The sequence below is a fragment of the Bombus fervidus genome, chromosome 2 (assembly GCF_041682495.2).
Source record: "Bombus fervidus isolate BK054 chromosome 2, iyBomFerv1, whole genome shotgun sequence".
Taxonomy (NCBI): Eukaryota; Metazoa; Arthropoda; class Insecta; order Hymenoptera; family Apidae; genus Bombus; species Bombus fervidus.
Window position 1 is genome coordinate 3,933,423 of NC_091518.1, and position 15,837 is coordinate 3,949,259.

At 31.0% G+C, this 15,837-nt stretch overlaps 4 protein-coding genes across 7 annotated transcripts; 2 read left to right on the forward strand and 2 right to left on the reverse strand.

Annotated features, from left to right (window-relative positions):
* Positions 1-525: 525 nt before the first annotated feature.
* On the reverse strand, positions 526-3,201 carry LOC139998156 (uncharacterized). The gene is made up of 3 exons (XM_072022497.1): positions 2,848-3,201; positions 2,274-2,657; positions 526-2,198 (listed from the first exon to the last, which is right to left on the reverse strand). The coding sequence occupies exons 1-3, from the start codon at positions 2,986-2,988 to the stop codon at positions 555-557; spliced, it is 2,169 nt and encodes a 722-aa protein (XP_071878598.1). The 5' UTR covers positions 2,989-3,201; the 3' UTR covers positions 526-554.
* Positions 3,202-4,102: 901 nt separating this feature from the next.
* Positions 4,103-10,227, forward strand: LOC139998212 (uncharacterized). Of its 2 annotated transcripts, XR_011803212.1 has the most exons (8): positions 4,103-4,457; positions 5,021-5,301; positions 5,393-5,686; positions 5,795-6,116; positions 6,215-6,676; positions 6,763-7,028; positions 7,110-7,322; positions 8,744-10,227. XR_011803212.1 is itself a non-coding variant. In XM_072022588.1 (7 exons), exons 1-6 carry the CDS (start codon positions 4,362-4,364, stop codon positions 7,021-7,023), a joined length of 1,716 nt encoding a protein of 571 aa, XP_071878689.1. In that variant the 5' UTR covers positions 4,103-4,361; the 3' UTR covers positions 7,024-7,028; positions 7,110-10,227. The 2 variants fall into 2 exon arrangements, 1 of the variants encoding a protein (XP_071878689.1); XM_072022588.1 differs by having other exon boundaries at positions 7,110-10,227.
* On the reverse strand, positions 7,661-12,446 carry LOC139998215 (ninjurin-A). Of its 3 annotated transcripts, XM_074112218.1 has the most exons (4): positions 11,950-12,446; positions 11,114-11,517; positions 10,826-10,918; positions 7,661-7,800 (listed from the first exon to the last, which is right to left on the reverse strand). In XM_074112218.1, the coding sequence occupies exons 2-4, from the start codon at positions 11,378-11,380 to the stop codon at positions 7,735-7,737; spliced, it is 426 nt and encodes a 141-aa protein (XP_073968319.1). In that variant the 5' UTR covers positions 11,381-11,517; positions 11,950-12,446; the 3' UTR covers positions 7,661-7,734. The 3 variants fall into 3 exon arrangements, with proteins under 3 accessions (XP_073968319.1, XP_071878696.1, XP_071878695.1); XM_072022595.1 differs by lacking the exon at positions 7,661-7,800 and having other exon boundaries at positions 10,351-10,918; positions 11,114-11,418; positions 11,950-12,444; XM_072022594.1 differs by lacking the exon at positions 7,661-7,800 and having other exon boundaries at positions 10,353-10,918; positions 11,950-12,440.
* Positions 12,447-13,681: 1,235 nt separating this feature from the next.
* Positions 13,682-15,779, forward strand: Argl (Argininosuccinate lyase; the record flags this gene model as incomplete). The annotated part of the gene is given in 9 exon segments (XM_072021944.1): positions 13,682-13,780; positions 14,038-14,169; positions 14,231-14,273; positions 14,276-14,340; positions 14,669-14,840; positions 15,016-15,142; positions 15,438-15,495; positions 15,498-15,588; positions 15,591-15,779. Coding segments are annotated over 9 exon segments (951 nt in total), but the record flags the coding sequence as incomplete, so codon positions are not given.
* Between the last annotated feature and the right edge of the window lie 58 nt (positions 15,780-15,837).

A 15,837-nucleotide genomic window follows, 5' to 3' on the forward strand; every position in this document is an offset into this window, starting at 1 on the left:
AAAACGATATACATATTTCTATACTAATTCTATTAGTATAAGCAACTAAAATTCTGATTAAATATTGATTTAATATCTTCATTTCAAGCTAATGGAATTGGAAATATATCTCTAATCAGGTATTGGAACAACCTCATGACTATCTACGCACACATAAATTTTTTAACACACGACTTTTTCGAACATTAAATAACAGTGTGCATTCATACAAAACATAGCATGCATTTCATACATGTAATACTTTACTGGCAAAATATATGTACAATGTACTTTAAGTTAAGCTCATAAGCCACTGAAGATTCTACTTTCTGACCGACTGATTATTAGTACAATATAAATGATAAGTTATTTAACTTTTAATATGTTTAAAATAATAGTATTTAAATCCATCTTCTTGCCTTATTAAAGTACAAAAAATTTTCTTCTCGAGTAACAGCAGGTATAGTTTAAGAAAATATTTTAGCGCGTCATAGAAGTTCTTTTGCTCACATAACAACAATTTTGTGATTGTTATCATTTGGCAAGAGAACATAATAGACACGCTTCCCCTTATCTCATTGAAACTCTTGTACATTATTATGATACTGGTTATTGAATGAACCATTTGGTTGCTCATTTCTTTCAATGACACTCTGCATTTCAACTGTTGATCCATTATTAGACTGTCCATTGCTATTATTTAGACTCCCAGAATTAGTAACATTACTTGTTACCATATTTATATTACTGGTAGCATTGGACTGTTGGGTTTGTTGCTGTTGTTGCTGTTGATGACTATTTGCAGTATTCTGAGAAGAATTATTATTATACTTTGATCTATGCCTAAGTTTGTGAGTTGTAAGATATTGTTTTACAGAGAATGCTTTGTGACAAATATCACATTTGTATGGTAAAGGATCCTGACAATTTACACCATCTCCAATAGTTGAAGCATGAGTTGTTAAATGTATTAAATAATAATGCTTTACCACAAATGACTTCCCACAGGTTTCACAAGTATGCGGACCCGATACACCATGCGTTTTACGATGTTTGTGAAGATTGTCTTTTCTAGAAAAGCTTTTACAACATATTTCACATTCGTGCATTTTTTCACCTGTGTGAGATACAGAGTGTCTAACTAAATGTTCTTTGCGACTAAATGCCTTTGAACACGTAGTGCACACATAAGGACGTTCACCGGTATGTAGTTTTTTGTGTTGATAAAGATGTTCTTTTCGTTTGAATGGCTTTCCACAAACATCACAATTAAATGAACTACTATTACTTTGTAAAGGATCTTCTTTGTTACTACTATTATCAGAAGTTTCATTCAAAAGGCTCTGAACAGAGCAACTATGAGTGTTCAATTGATTTATGGTAGTGAACATTTTGCCACACTCTTTGCAAATGGCATTCCTATGAGTTTGTGAAATAACTTGAGGATTTACGGTAATTAAAGATGTTGGTTCAGGCCCTGATTTGATTCTTAAGAATTCAGAAATTTGTCCGATCGAGTTGTGAGATATTGTATCTTCTGACTTTGTATAATCTTTAAATTCCTTTGGCTCATCCCGTACAGTTTGTGCAACCAAAGGTGTTTCTTTAAATCCCAAATTTAAAAATACTTCTGGTGTAGCTTGTACAGTATAACCCTGTACATTCTGTGTTCCACTTTCATCTTTTTGAGTTTCAGACTGTACTTTCTGAATGATTTGTTGATTTTGCTTAGATTCAGGTTCTGCCTTCAAAATGATATTATTATTTTGATGCACTACCTGTCCTTGAGATTCCTGCTTAATAGGAAACTCTTGTTGTGTAGCAATCTGTACTTGTTTTTCAATTTGTTGAAGCTGTCTATGTTGTTTTTCAAACTCTCTTTGTTGTCTTTGTAACTGCTGAATCTGTTGTGTTATTTGTGTCTGATTTTGTTGTTGTTGTTGTTGTTGTTGTTGCTGCTGCTGCTGACCAACTTGTGGTTGATTTTGTGACTGAGAAATTTGTCTTTGAGATTGTATTTGTTGATTTATTTGACCATGATTTTGAATTTGATTTTGCACTTGTTGAATTTGTGAAGTCGTAGTTTGCTGATCGTTAATTTGATTGTGTGCTTCATTTGATTGTTGAGGAGATACTTGCTGCGAAGTTTGTTGCTGATAGCTATAATGGGTTTCTGCTGTTGCTTCTACAACAGCAGCTGCCATACCTCCTGCTTGCATCTAAGATAAATATTAATATAAATTAGTAATAGTATCACATAAAAATAATTCTTAATATTTTCTCTGTCCACAAACCTGCATGGCACATTTGTATTGTTGAACTCTTGCTTGGACTCCGCTGATAATTTGAATATTTGAGGCATTTATATTACTAACAACAACAGGTTGTTGATGCTGCATTTGCTGATCATTATTAATTATTTGATTTCCAGTCGTTGTTGTTACTTTCTCTATTCCCTTTAATACTTCATTCTCAGGGGTTGTAGGTCTGTCCTTTTCTGTGCTTTTCACATAAACCTTACCTTCCTTTAGAAAATCTTCTGAGAATCGCAGTGAAGTGAAATAAGATTCTAACATACCCTCTGCACTCACAACTGTTTCTCTGAATTCAATAAAATTTTCTAATTTCTTTACACATTCGTGGCAAACAATTTTTGGTAAAGAATCTTCCTCCAAAACCTTAAAGTTCAAATCAAGTACTAATTATATATACTAGCTATATCCTTTCATACCTAATCAAATTATATTATTAAATAATGAAAGAATTACAATGACCATATAGATATATAAATAAAGAATTATCTGTTTTATCAGTTGAAATTTTTCAAAAACTTGTCTGGATCAAAATGAAAGTGTACAAAAATCTCACTTGTATAGGCAAGTACGTCTGAATCTTTGTTTGAAGTTGCAATCTACGTCCTTCTTCCCGGAAGATATTCATTTTGGTTCCTTCGCTGCTAGTACACAATCTGCACAGTTCGTAATAATTCACTCTTCGATATCCAGACATTGTTTTCCCGCGGAAAACTAAATAACGCGACCTTAAAAAAATCGCGAACAGCTTTATTTCCGAAGGAATACACACGTAATAACGATCACTGTTCCCCTATCATCATTGACGATTCTATTTTGCATATAAAATAAGATTCTGTTTGATATCGCATTTCTGAGACTACGTGAATTGTACCCGTGGCCATTTGCAGTTTGTGTGATTATAGCGACAACGAAGTATAATGAAACGCGCTAAAAATTTAAATTCCTAACTAAAACGTGTATAAACATACACAAATTTAAAAATATATGACAATTTTTAATTATAATGTATATCATTACAAATTGTCTTGCGTGTGATTTTAAGATGGCTGTAATACGCAAATACAATAAATGTTCATTCTAAAGTGCTCGTATTTATATTTGTATTCTTAAATTGTTTGTAATTTGAGTGATAATATAATATATGAAATGATAAAAAAAATTAAGAATATAAATACAACACAAATATGATATAGATATGTATTATTTATATAAGAAATATAACATAAATACGATATGTAAGAAATAAAATGAAACAATAAGTAAAGAGTATTTTTTTTGTATTTTAGAAATAGAATATTATGACTATATATCGATATATATCTTTACTTACAATTTAACACATGATTTGACACAATAATTCATCTGAAATACAAAATAAGTAGAAAATAAAGGATATAAAGAATGTTTAGCATCTCGTATGAAATAAAATATTATAACTATATATCTACATATTTGTACTTTGTTTACTTGATACAATAAGTCATCTAAAATACAAAATAATAAATATTGAAAAACGCATGTTTGTATTATATTTTAAAATCTTTTTATCGTTATATATAGTTAAAAAGATAATAATTTCCCTTAATACTCGCACAAAATATAATCTTCTGTAAAAAAATATAATCTTTATTATAAAAAGTATGATCTTTATAATCCTTTTGATTGCCATATGTGATTAAAAAATGTTATGATTTCGCCAAATAATCGTACCAAATACACGTATAACGATGGGTGTAACAATAGTTGGTGATTTGCGAGGTCCAATCTGATTTAAGAGCGAGAATATATCGAATGAGGAAACGTGGAACATTGAACCGGATAGATAAAAATGTCATCACCAACTGGTGGAGTTTCCTGTGTAGGATAGTATCAGGAATAGCTTTTGGAAGGTGATGATTGATCAATTATAATTCCAGGGATTTCGCGTCATTGTGTACATTCAATTTGTAAAAAGAATGTTTGAAAGTGAGATACACTGAAGGTAAATTATGAAAGAGAAACTATCGATCGAGAAAGAACGTGATAAGAAATTAGTACGATAGTACGAGGATCCTAACCTTGTTGAAAATGAAGTCTGGTACTGTGAACAAACATAGAGGTTCTACGCTTTTAAAAACGGAAGAAAACGAACAAGTCTATCAATTGATAGGAAATCGGTGTCAGGTAAAAATTACTTTAACGAAAATTTGCACCTACGAACATCATAACTGTCATTATAGTACAATGATTATGACCTAAATTTTATCTGTCGATCGACAGATATAGATAAACGCGTTCTGTCATCTTCATTTTTATAGTATTTGTAAATAATCTCGTCATCGCTGATATTCTAATTAAACATTAATTCCGTTTGTGACATATTTAACAGTACAGAAAAGAATGTTCAATGTTAAAGATATTTTATTAATTGTTTTTGTGTGAAAGCAGCAGTGGTTTTATACATTTTTTGCTTAAACTTGCTGTGAGAATAAACTCATATGCTTAAAATTATGTATTAGTCATGAATGAGTCAAATGATGCATCGAAAGAATAGTAATTATGCAAAAATTTTCCACAATATAATTATATGCTTATTTTCCAGTTGTTGTTGCAATCTTTGTGTTTTCTCATATTGTTTATGAATATTTTGTTATTTATAGTTAATTAATATAATGTTAACATAAGAATTAATTATTCAATGAGTAATATAATACTAGAAGAAATAAATAATTTTTTATACCTTGCAGTGTTTAGCAGCTGGAGTTATTCAATTATATTTGACTGAACCACCTTTACACAAAGAATGGATAAAGAAAACTACAGGTATTATAACATTGATAAGGGATAATCCTAGACGTAGCTTTTTCCTTCGTTTATATTGCTTACAAAGGAAAGCAATGTTATGGGAGCATGAAGTATATAATGCAATGGACTATAAAGCACCCTTGAGTTACTTCCATACATTTGAAGCAGAGGATTGTATGGCTGCTTTTAATTTTGCAAGTGAAACAGATGCTGTTACATTAAGGTGAGTTGTATTAGGATATGAAATAAAAATGTCAATTAAAGTATTATATATTCTTTTCTAAATTTAATTTTGAAAAATTACTTGGTTTTAGAAACATTCTTCTTGATAAGCTGAATGCAAAACGTCAAAAAAGGCAACAAAGACGTTCTAAGGTAGAAGGAGAAACTCAGCATGGTGCAACATTGCCATGGAGAAATCAAAGCAACGCATCACCTGTTGCATTTAGTACAGGATCAACTTCTAATTTATTAAATGGAACCCCAACTACAATTGGTGTCAATAGGAGTGCTTCTAGTAGTTCTATGTACAAAAGTAAAAAGAAAAAACGAGAGAAAACCAAGAAAAGGTTAACGAAAGATGACATTGGTCCTCCATCCAATTTTAGGTTGGGAGTTTACTAATTTGTCCCATTTATACTTGTGCCTATTGTGCCCATTTATAATTTTGGTTACATTTTACAAATATATGTTTATATTTATTTTAATATTTTTAGACACGTTACACACTGGGCATGGAATACTAGTAGCAAAGAATTGGAATTAGACAAAGTCGATCCACATTTAAAAATGTTTCTTGATATAGTTGGTGTATCGGAACATCAATTCAGAAATCAAGATACGCGTGATTTTATTTACGATTTTATTGAAAAAAATGGTGGGATGAATGCCATTAGAGAAGATATATCTTCATCTATCCCAAAAACTAATGCACAACAACAATTACAACAATTGCAACAACAACAACATCAGCAACAATCTCCAGCAGCGCCTCAAAGACAGGAATATCCCCCTCCAGTCCCAGCAAGAACAATAACAGTTTGTTTATTTTTCTTTATAATATTACATGTCTATATATAATAGGATATAATAAGATAAGCAGTTTTTATGAAGTACTTTTTCGAACATTTTTGCAGCATCAAACACGAAGTGCTCCACCACTACCTCCAAATCGAATTAACGCACCTTTGACACCGCCAAGTGTACCACCTAGTGCACCACCTAGTGCACCACCTGTTCATAGAACATTACCATCTCGACCGCCACCACCTTCTTTAACTTTCGCACCATCATTACCACCACCTCCGCCTCCGCCTCCTCCTCCTCCACCTCCTCCACCAGCTCCAGCTCCAGCTCCAGCTCCAGCTCCAGCTCCAGCTCCAGCTCCAGCTCCAGCTCCAGCTCCAGTTCCACGTTCTAGAAGTAATTTAACTACACCTGTTCCACCTCCTCCACCATTACCAAGTACTGATGATGGGACAGTCAATGCAAGTGCTATCAATAATAATAATACTACTAGTAATGACAATAATAACGGGGATATCGCTGATCTAAGGTCAACGCTTATGGAATCCATAAGGAGTGGTACTACACTTCGAGTTAGTATTAAAATGAAAAATTTATAATCACGAAGTCGAAATTGTATAACTGATTTTGGTGATTATACATTATCTTTCTGTTACAGAAAATTGATAAATCTGAAGTAAAACAAAGTCCCCCTCCTCCAGATTCAAGGAATGCTTTGTTAGAAGAAATTCGTCGTCAAGAATTTGTGTTAAGGCCCGTTTCGAATGAAGTAAAAAATGAACGAAGTAAACCAGCGTTTCAAGGAGGATTAGCTAGTGCTTTATCAAGAGCTCTTGCCGAGCGATCAAGTGCAATCCATAGTGAAAGTGATGATTCGACTAGTGAAACCAGTGATGATGATGATGACTGGGATGATTAACTCAGGTCAGATAGAATTAACACATAGGATTATGAGATATAATCTGAATGATATCTTGTTAATAAAGATATGAAATATTGTTTCAGACGAAGCATTTGACTCGAGGAATAAAATAATGTATCACTGTGATAAATCTGCTATCAATAAACATGTAAACAGATTAGCTACTTTAAATGTATAATAGAACGATTTTGAATTTGATATCCAAAGAAGAATGAAAATCACATGTAAATGTTCCGAAAAAGGAAATCACATAATGTGTTATCAGGAAGTAAGGCATAATTACATGGATAGGGCAGGTAAGGGCAGAATAAAGGTCCTGGTATAATTTCAAAAGAAATGTGACATGCAATTATCTGGTCTGAAGGAGAAAAGAAGATATTATATAAAGCAAATACGATGTTATATAACACAACAAGCATAAAAATATCAATTTTTCGTTTACTAGTATTTATTCGTTTAACTGAGGATCAGCATTTGCCAAATAAAATGAATACCATGGAAACGATTATACCTATTCAAGCTGTTTCAATAAATATTATAAGAAATATAATAATAAATACAGTTAAATAAAAACTAGCGTAATTATGTAGTGCAGATAACAATATTACAAATTTTATGTAAATTTGTACTATCACTTCAAAAGTTAGAACACTTCTTGCATGATGATTACAAAATTTGCCTTAGTTTGTCCTGCCCAATTCGTGTAACTCAAAATACATATAATTTTAAGTTAGCGACCGATAGTCCAAGATGCACATTTACGGTGGAACAAAACTGTAAACGTAAAATAGATTTTCAAATTAATTGGAGTTGATCTATCAATCCGAATAGAACAAGGAAATAAAAGTATTAAAAACATTACAATTTTTCTAACCTAATACTCGAAGAGATTGCAATAATTTCGATACTAAACTGTATACAAAAGATACATCGAAACTATGTTAATTCATAGGAACTTCACCTAAAATCTCAAAAAAAAAAAAAAAAAAAAAAAAAGAAAAAAACGTATAGTTAATGTATCTATATGTATTATTGTACAGATCGACTTTTAAGAATTTAAGCTTTTATCTATTATAAAATTAATCGTATTACGCATGTTAGGGTCGACTTATATACCTGACGTTTCAAAACTGGGAATCGAGCCTTGTAAATGTATACATAAGTTACATTTAAATTTATCAGTATACTAAGTTTTTGTTAAAGAAACGATCTTCTCTCTTTTTACTGTTTTGTTTACAGACTTGGAAACTCGTTTGAGGTATTTAAATAACGGCCTTGTATCTAGTCGCCTACGATGCTAAAACAGGTGCCCTGAACTGATGTAAATTATAATATCTTAAATGAGTTTCTAGAGTCTTTAAATATCCCGATAGATTAAGGGATGATAATTTTTAATATTTTATTACACTATTTTTTTTTAAGTTTTTTTTATCCATTAACTTATTATGTCAGTTCTAATATCTGTCGGCCTCTGTATTAAAAGAGGAAGTCATGAATGGTGTTTTACAATATACAAACGAATTAAATGAACTTCCTTACTTCATGATAAAGTATGATCAGTCCTGCATTGTTGGACAATATAATTCATTCATTCAATTAAACAAAGAAAGCAGCGCATCAAACGACTCTTCTTAGATTTATCCTACTAAAGTACGTAGACGTAAGGTTACGATTAACGATGTAGTAAGAATTGTATATTTTCACGTGTGTGATATAGGTGTCGAGACCACAGGATTGAAGCGGAAACAGAGAAATTGTCTATGGAAGTGTATGAAGCACAAGATAAAAAGTTTTATGCCACTATGGAGAAATCCTAGTCACACAGAAATGAGAAAAAAGGAATATGTTAATTATTAGTTATTATATTTTATTATATTCTATGCAATATTATTGTAACGTAAACGCTGTTCGACGTCCGAACTTCTCTTTCGATTGACTAGAAAAATCATAGTTGCAGGATTTTTTGCTTCGATTACTGTCGAATATATGAAAATACCGAGACGAGAGCGTAATTAAGAGAAAGAGGGGATTTACGCTATATTTGTTAACTAGGATAAAGGGAAAGTAGCGAGAGATGTTAAAACAAAAGACTTGTTATATATGATAAGCTAGTAAGATTGTATGAAGAATGGGAGGATTACAAAATTTTACTTTGAACGCATTATATAGAAGTATTGTTGCATTTAAGAAGAAAAAGAAAAGAGAAAAAGAGCTATTAATGGGCATGTATCTTTGTCCAGTTTTAAGAAGTAAATTGTTCTTCTATTGAATGTACATATAACATAGTACATGTTACAAATCGTATTCGGTTTGTGTTGTGACTACCAAATATCAAAAACTATAAAAAAACGAACATATAACAAATATTAATTTACTTTAACACGCAACTTCCTCTTCTACTGTATTATTTTTTGTATTAACTAAAAAAGAAATAGACTCATATATAATTTATAGCGCAAATTTTATGAACTAATGCAGAACGAATGTTTCTTCTTTGTTATTGTGGAAGAACAAGAAAGGAAAAAGATTCATCTACAGAGATGATAGCGTTCGTGATAGCAGAAACCTAAATCTGTTATGTGTACATAGTTTTAAAAGGAACGTTGAATATACGTTAAAATAATGTTTATACTATTTATTTAACAGTCAGCTTTTATATATACTGGAAATTAGGTTTAAGTAGATCAGATATGTATATCGGTCTAACTAAATATTTTTGCTATGAATATGATGAGATAAATAAAATATGCGTGTGGAATTTGCGACTAAAAAAGAACCGGAAGTAAATATTCAAATTTTTTCGTTAAACTTGTAACGGTAATTACCCATTATCAATTGCTTCGTTTGTGAGATTCGAATGTTATAACTGTATTCAAATATACAAGAAAACATATCAAAATTTTGAAAAATATTAAATGATGATTTTGTATAAAAGCAAATATTTTGTAAAAAAAAAAAAAAAAAAAAAGAAAGAAAGAAAGAAATACCGATGATATGGGACTAAAATTATATCCGAATTGATTGCATTAAACTAATAAAAGACCAAATTTCCAAATCTTAGAAGAAAGTAGCTTCTTCGTAAAATTGTAATTCCTAAAAAAAATCATGCCATTTATGTAACTGAAATTGTTGACTTTATCGATGAATGTTTAAAATACAAATATATCAATAGACACGAAAGAGAAAGGAATAGACGAAGAATGTTGTAACTTATTCGTTAATAACTTAGTCGTTTACGAAAGATGTTGAAGCAAAAGACTGTTAGATAAAGTAATTTCCTGAAAATTTGCACGTTGCATCACTTGTTAACTAGATACTTTTAACGTAAACGTTAACGCAATCCATAGCTCTTACCTACTAAAATAGACAATCATGCATCACGAAGTAAAAGACAACATCTGATTCTTTTTTTTTAGAAAAATATCAAATTATTTATTTATCAGTTACTTATTTATAACATGATTACATAATATATTTAAATAGAAACAGAAAGTATATTTTAATAAAGGATAGAACATTCGAATATAGAAGAAATTTATCTCTAACATTCTAATAATGTTATAAATTAATACATTTGATACATCAATTTCAGATATCTTATTATCAGTTATTCATATACAAAGATAAAAGAATAAGAGAGAGCTATTTGTTTTCGCAAAGATCAATATAAAATACTTCTTTACATGTATCACTGTTAATTATCATTTTTTAACAGCGGTAATGCGGTAGGAACAGGAACAAATATACTAAACGCGGCAATAAATACGTTGATAATAGTTATTAGAAAAACTCCAATTACCACGTAATTATTAATTTTTCGTGCCTGTTGCGATTTCGATTGTCCTTTTATGTCAAATCGACCTTTGAAAATCAAACTGACGCCTACGGCCACCTAAAATTTGATAGCATCTTTCTCATCAAACATACTCTTCTGTAAAGCAGAAAAAATAATTCTAGTAGTATTCTATACGAGTATTCTATACTCGTTCGTATCTGTATCACATTAGTTTGTTGCAATTCGTTATCCATTAAAATTTAGATAAGGTAGTAAAAAGAAACATTGCGTTAATCTGATGGAGCATTATACCTGAAGAAAGAGACTGATAACGATTAAACTCAGAATCAGAAAAAATGTGGAGCTCTCTCGTTGATATTCAATCAGGTATCTTAATTGATTTGCATTGGCGGTGATTAGGGCAACATCCATCATACCTTGTGCTACAGTCTTTTTCGCGGCATATGTATTTGATTGTTTGTATGCTTGAGATTTTTTGTCTGTCGTGTCGACGGAGATAACATCTTTCACTACCACTTCTTCCACCACCTCCAATTTATTTCCTTTCTCTTTATCCATACCTTCTCTTTTACATTAATTCCACCTTTCTCTTCTTTCTTCGCTCAAACACGCAATGCCTTTGTTATTTTCAATTTTTGGTCCGAGATAACACGTCGATACACGAATAACGTTTATTTCTTAAATCCAACAGATATCTGAGGATCAATTACACACTTATCACTATATCTTGTCTTTTATTCTTAATATTATCTGTTATTGAACCAAATTAGTGTTATTTCGTTACTGGGTCAAAATTGGACACTTTATCAAGGAGAATATAAACGTGACAAAGTCTTCTATTATAGTACTGGAACTAAAATTCTGTTGTTCTATGATTCAAATAGTCGTCAACAAATGATTGTCATCCGGAGCGAACAACGTTGCATGCACATTGTGATCGCTTAATCATCAATGCCGAGAATGAAGAATGCTTTGTTCGAACAGGCTCTTGTGAGAAATATCGTACAATGTAAGTTTCTGCTTATACGAATTTCTTTTTCATATTTTAATGAAACTTTGACAGAATTATAGGATTACCGATCGATCAACATCGGTAATAGAGAAAACTTGGAGATTTGTGTACTTACCCGGAAAGGTGATCAAAATGTTGCTGATAGCTTTGAAAAGGTTCTGATTTATCGAAGGTATCGTTGGGAGTGAAGCCAGTGCAAGAATAACGATAACTATTATCGTGTTGTATATTAAACTCGGCGTGAAGCTCGACGCGGTTATAATGAAACCACATGTGACGCTTGTCAGAAGACAAATGTTTAAGGACAATGGTTGTATATACTCGATGGGTTTATCAATCGAGGCATCGTAATTATGTTAGCTGTTCTATCACGAGCTTATCATCGAAGACTTATTCGAACGACAAAAAAGATAGGTAGCAATAATCACGAAGGATTTCTGTTATTATTTCCATGTTGATTGTTGTGTGACTGATTAATCTATATTCAGGAGATTTTATAATTACGAAAACTTTTCATTAAATGCTATAAATAGAGGAGTTGTAGTAAGTTCATTTAACTAGGTATTTAGGTGTAGTTAGCAAGAAATTTCTTTTCGACTTTCAATTGCATTGTTTGGTCGATTGCAATGCCCCTTTAATTGATTGCATTTTAACTCTAATAGAGAATGAGTCATCAATTACGATTAAGTTTTTTTTTTTTATGTGAAGCGAAAAGAAAATATAGAAGTTAAAGATAATACTGATTAACTTTAATAATAAATACAAGTACTGAACTACAAGGCGAAATATCGTTGCCATTACTAATGACAGAAACATATCATGTCTTTTCTATTGTTCTATTCAATATTTATTTCATGCAATCTATTTCTATGCATATATATATATATATTATTTAAGAACGATTATGTGAGTGATCTTCCTCGTAAGTATAATTGAGAAACTTTCAGACATTTCGCAACGAAGATTTCGGAGTCTATGTTTCACATTTTTTTCGAGACAACAATTTGTACAAGGGGAACGTGTTGTAATTGTTTGGATAAGCCACTATGCGGGTGACTCCCGCGTTATTTGTAACGTGTACACAATTGATTAGTACGAAGATTAAATAAATCTTGATTTTATCGATAATACAGTGGCTGCAGTATTTCATTTGTATTTAATATACAAAAAGTGAAGATCGACGATTGACAGTGACGTCCATTAGCTGTATTTATATGGACAAGGTTGTGGGAAATTATGGGAAAAACGTTTCGTAGACTATATCGATCCAGGGTTTCATGATTTAGGTGTAAAGATTTAATCGATCAGTATTGATAAATGAATGTATGCAAAGAATATAGAAGTCTGTAACTAAAAAAAGAAGAATGTTTATTATATGTTAAATATTTAATTGAAAAATGTTAATTTTTTAATAAAATATTTGTTATACCAAGGATGTAAACATTTAACAGGCGAGAATATATCTATTATTATGTATAAAATATTTTTTATCAAGATATTCACTACACCAAGGATGTAAAAATTTAACAAGAGAGGAGATATGTACAGTGATACATAGCTGTATCACTTGTTCAATGTATTTTTGACAAATATATATTTACCTTGATTTCTAGTAGCATATTTATCGTGTATAAATATTTTTTAATATTCTATAAATTATTCTAGACGCAGTCTATTTAACTGTATGTAAAACCACTACAATCAGTCGATCTCTTTTTGGATAAAGAATCGCAAGCTATAGCAAATAGCCTTGAATAAGTATTGAAAAAAAAATATTATAAAAAAAAAACAAAGAACAATAAATCGATTTCGTGAGAAAAAGTAATAATCAAACTTATATAATATAAGAACACTTGGTGCAGGTGAAAGCTGGATGGGAAAAGAGTCAATTCACCATGTACATCGGAGATGAGGACATCCACACTGCGAACGAGCGTCGACTTTTGGTACATACACAGTTGGTTTTTTTCAAACATTTTTATCAAACGGAAGTGGTTATATACAACTATGCACCTATCTATATAATAATCGTGGAATTAGTTCTGACATACTTATCTGTTCTACTTATTAAAAATTCGTCAAAGATACTTATAACAACAGAATTTTTCCTTGTTACTCTTTATAACGACAATTTTAGTGAAATTTTAATTTCATCACAACGACAGTTTTAAAATAAAATTATAAATTTATCATAAATCGATAGAAGCTAATTAGAAATGTTGCGAAGAAATTACACACTGGAAAGGGTCGAAACGATCAGACGATAACGGACACGAAATTATAGCTTCGGAGGTCCAGAGACATACTTATAAAGATAGTGACGAAACTCGTTCAGGTATGAAAGTTCAAATTACGTCGTCGGAAGGGAAACTAATTCGAGCTTATGACGTTTACAGTTTCTCGTTGATCGAATCGAGAATGTCATGGAGATTATTATTCCCGCACGCACTTGTAACGTACCCAGCCAGTAAAATGGAGTCAATGGTAAATGTAGTGGTTGCAAAAAGTACACACCATTGTACTTATTATAGCATTTATATTAATTAAGACCAAATATATTAAATTTCCTAGTACTAATACTTAGTGGTAATTTTACATGACTTGAAAATGTGATACTATGAAAGTGAAATACGTATAGAACTTAATAAAAAAAACGCTTTATGGGAAAACAAGAGTATTATATAGCCACTATATGTATATGCTTAATTTGAAAACTGATATTAAATTTGCAATTAGAAATAAATTGAAATTAATTTAAAATAAACATAAATATAAGAATGAAATAAAAATGTATTTTTGTTAATAGAAGTTGATGGAAGCATGGTACGCGAAAGCGGGACATGGAGAGGTTGCAAGAAATACGAAGTCAAGTAAACGTGCCTTAGGGCAATGATGTAATAGCGGCGTATCCCTTCCAAATTGATCGACGTTCTTTGATCAGCGAACTGGATTTTTCTGAAATAACAGAGAATGGCATGTACGCTATAAGCGACAGAGACCCTGTCGGTGAGCTGTAAACATACTTTCAATACTATTATTCTAATACTTGTCGAAGCGAATAACAACATGCAAATGTAAAAAACAAATTTAGTTGAAATATCAGAAAAATGTCAGAAGAGAAAAGAATTTTTCTCTCGATTTACATATTCGACACTTGTATGTTGTAATTCTTCATTTCAAGCTAAGTTTCTCTTTTGGTCTTCATTAACAGCGATTCAATTGAGTCGCCTTTGCGATGGTTTGACCATTTATAGCAACGAGGAATTCGATTTCGTGAATATGTTTGGTGTCTCGGAAACACAATCATGATTGTATGAAGTTAATTCGCGGAAAAAATCGGTGTTCTACTTGGAAATATTTGTAATTCTACTAATTTTGCTGGTTAAGTTATTCGGTTATACAGTGACGTTCAAAAGTTTTAGATCAGATAGATTTCCTACGGTATCTTAAAGAATGTTAAAGAATATTATGCAACTATATAATAGTTTTGTATGTGTATTATACTACATATTTTCTTTTACTTATCATACTATTATAATACTGCTTAAAATTTTTTTATTTTTCGTTTCTCGAATATAATTAAAAAATTTTCCTGGCTGAAAGTTTTGGCACACTACCATGTATCCATAATATTCCGTATTTAATGAGTTTCATGACTACTTTTTGGAAGGAATTCCGTTCACCTATAACAAGGATCTCCAGAAAGATAAAAAAACCTTGTTTTCCTCGGACAATGTTTTAAATACTAACCTTGTTGAGTGCTAAACATGCTTGAGATAAATAACAGGAAATATGTAAACGCTTTAACATTTGGTATGTTGGCAGCGGATATGGTTTACTATCTCGTACGGAAAAGACTTGATAGTCAAAATATAAAAAACAAATTAATAGATAATATTCTCGATTTCCCATTCATCTAATCAATTTTTACTAGATTTCATCTAGAGAAACATCACTTAACCGTAAAAGTCAGAATCATTGTGAGTGTCTCTTGCGAATTGAC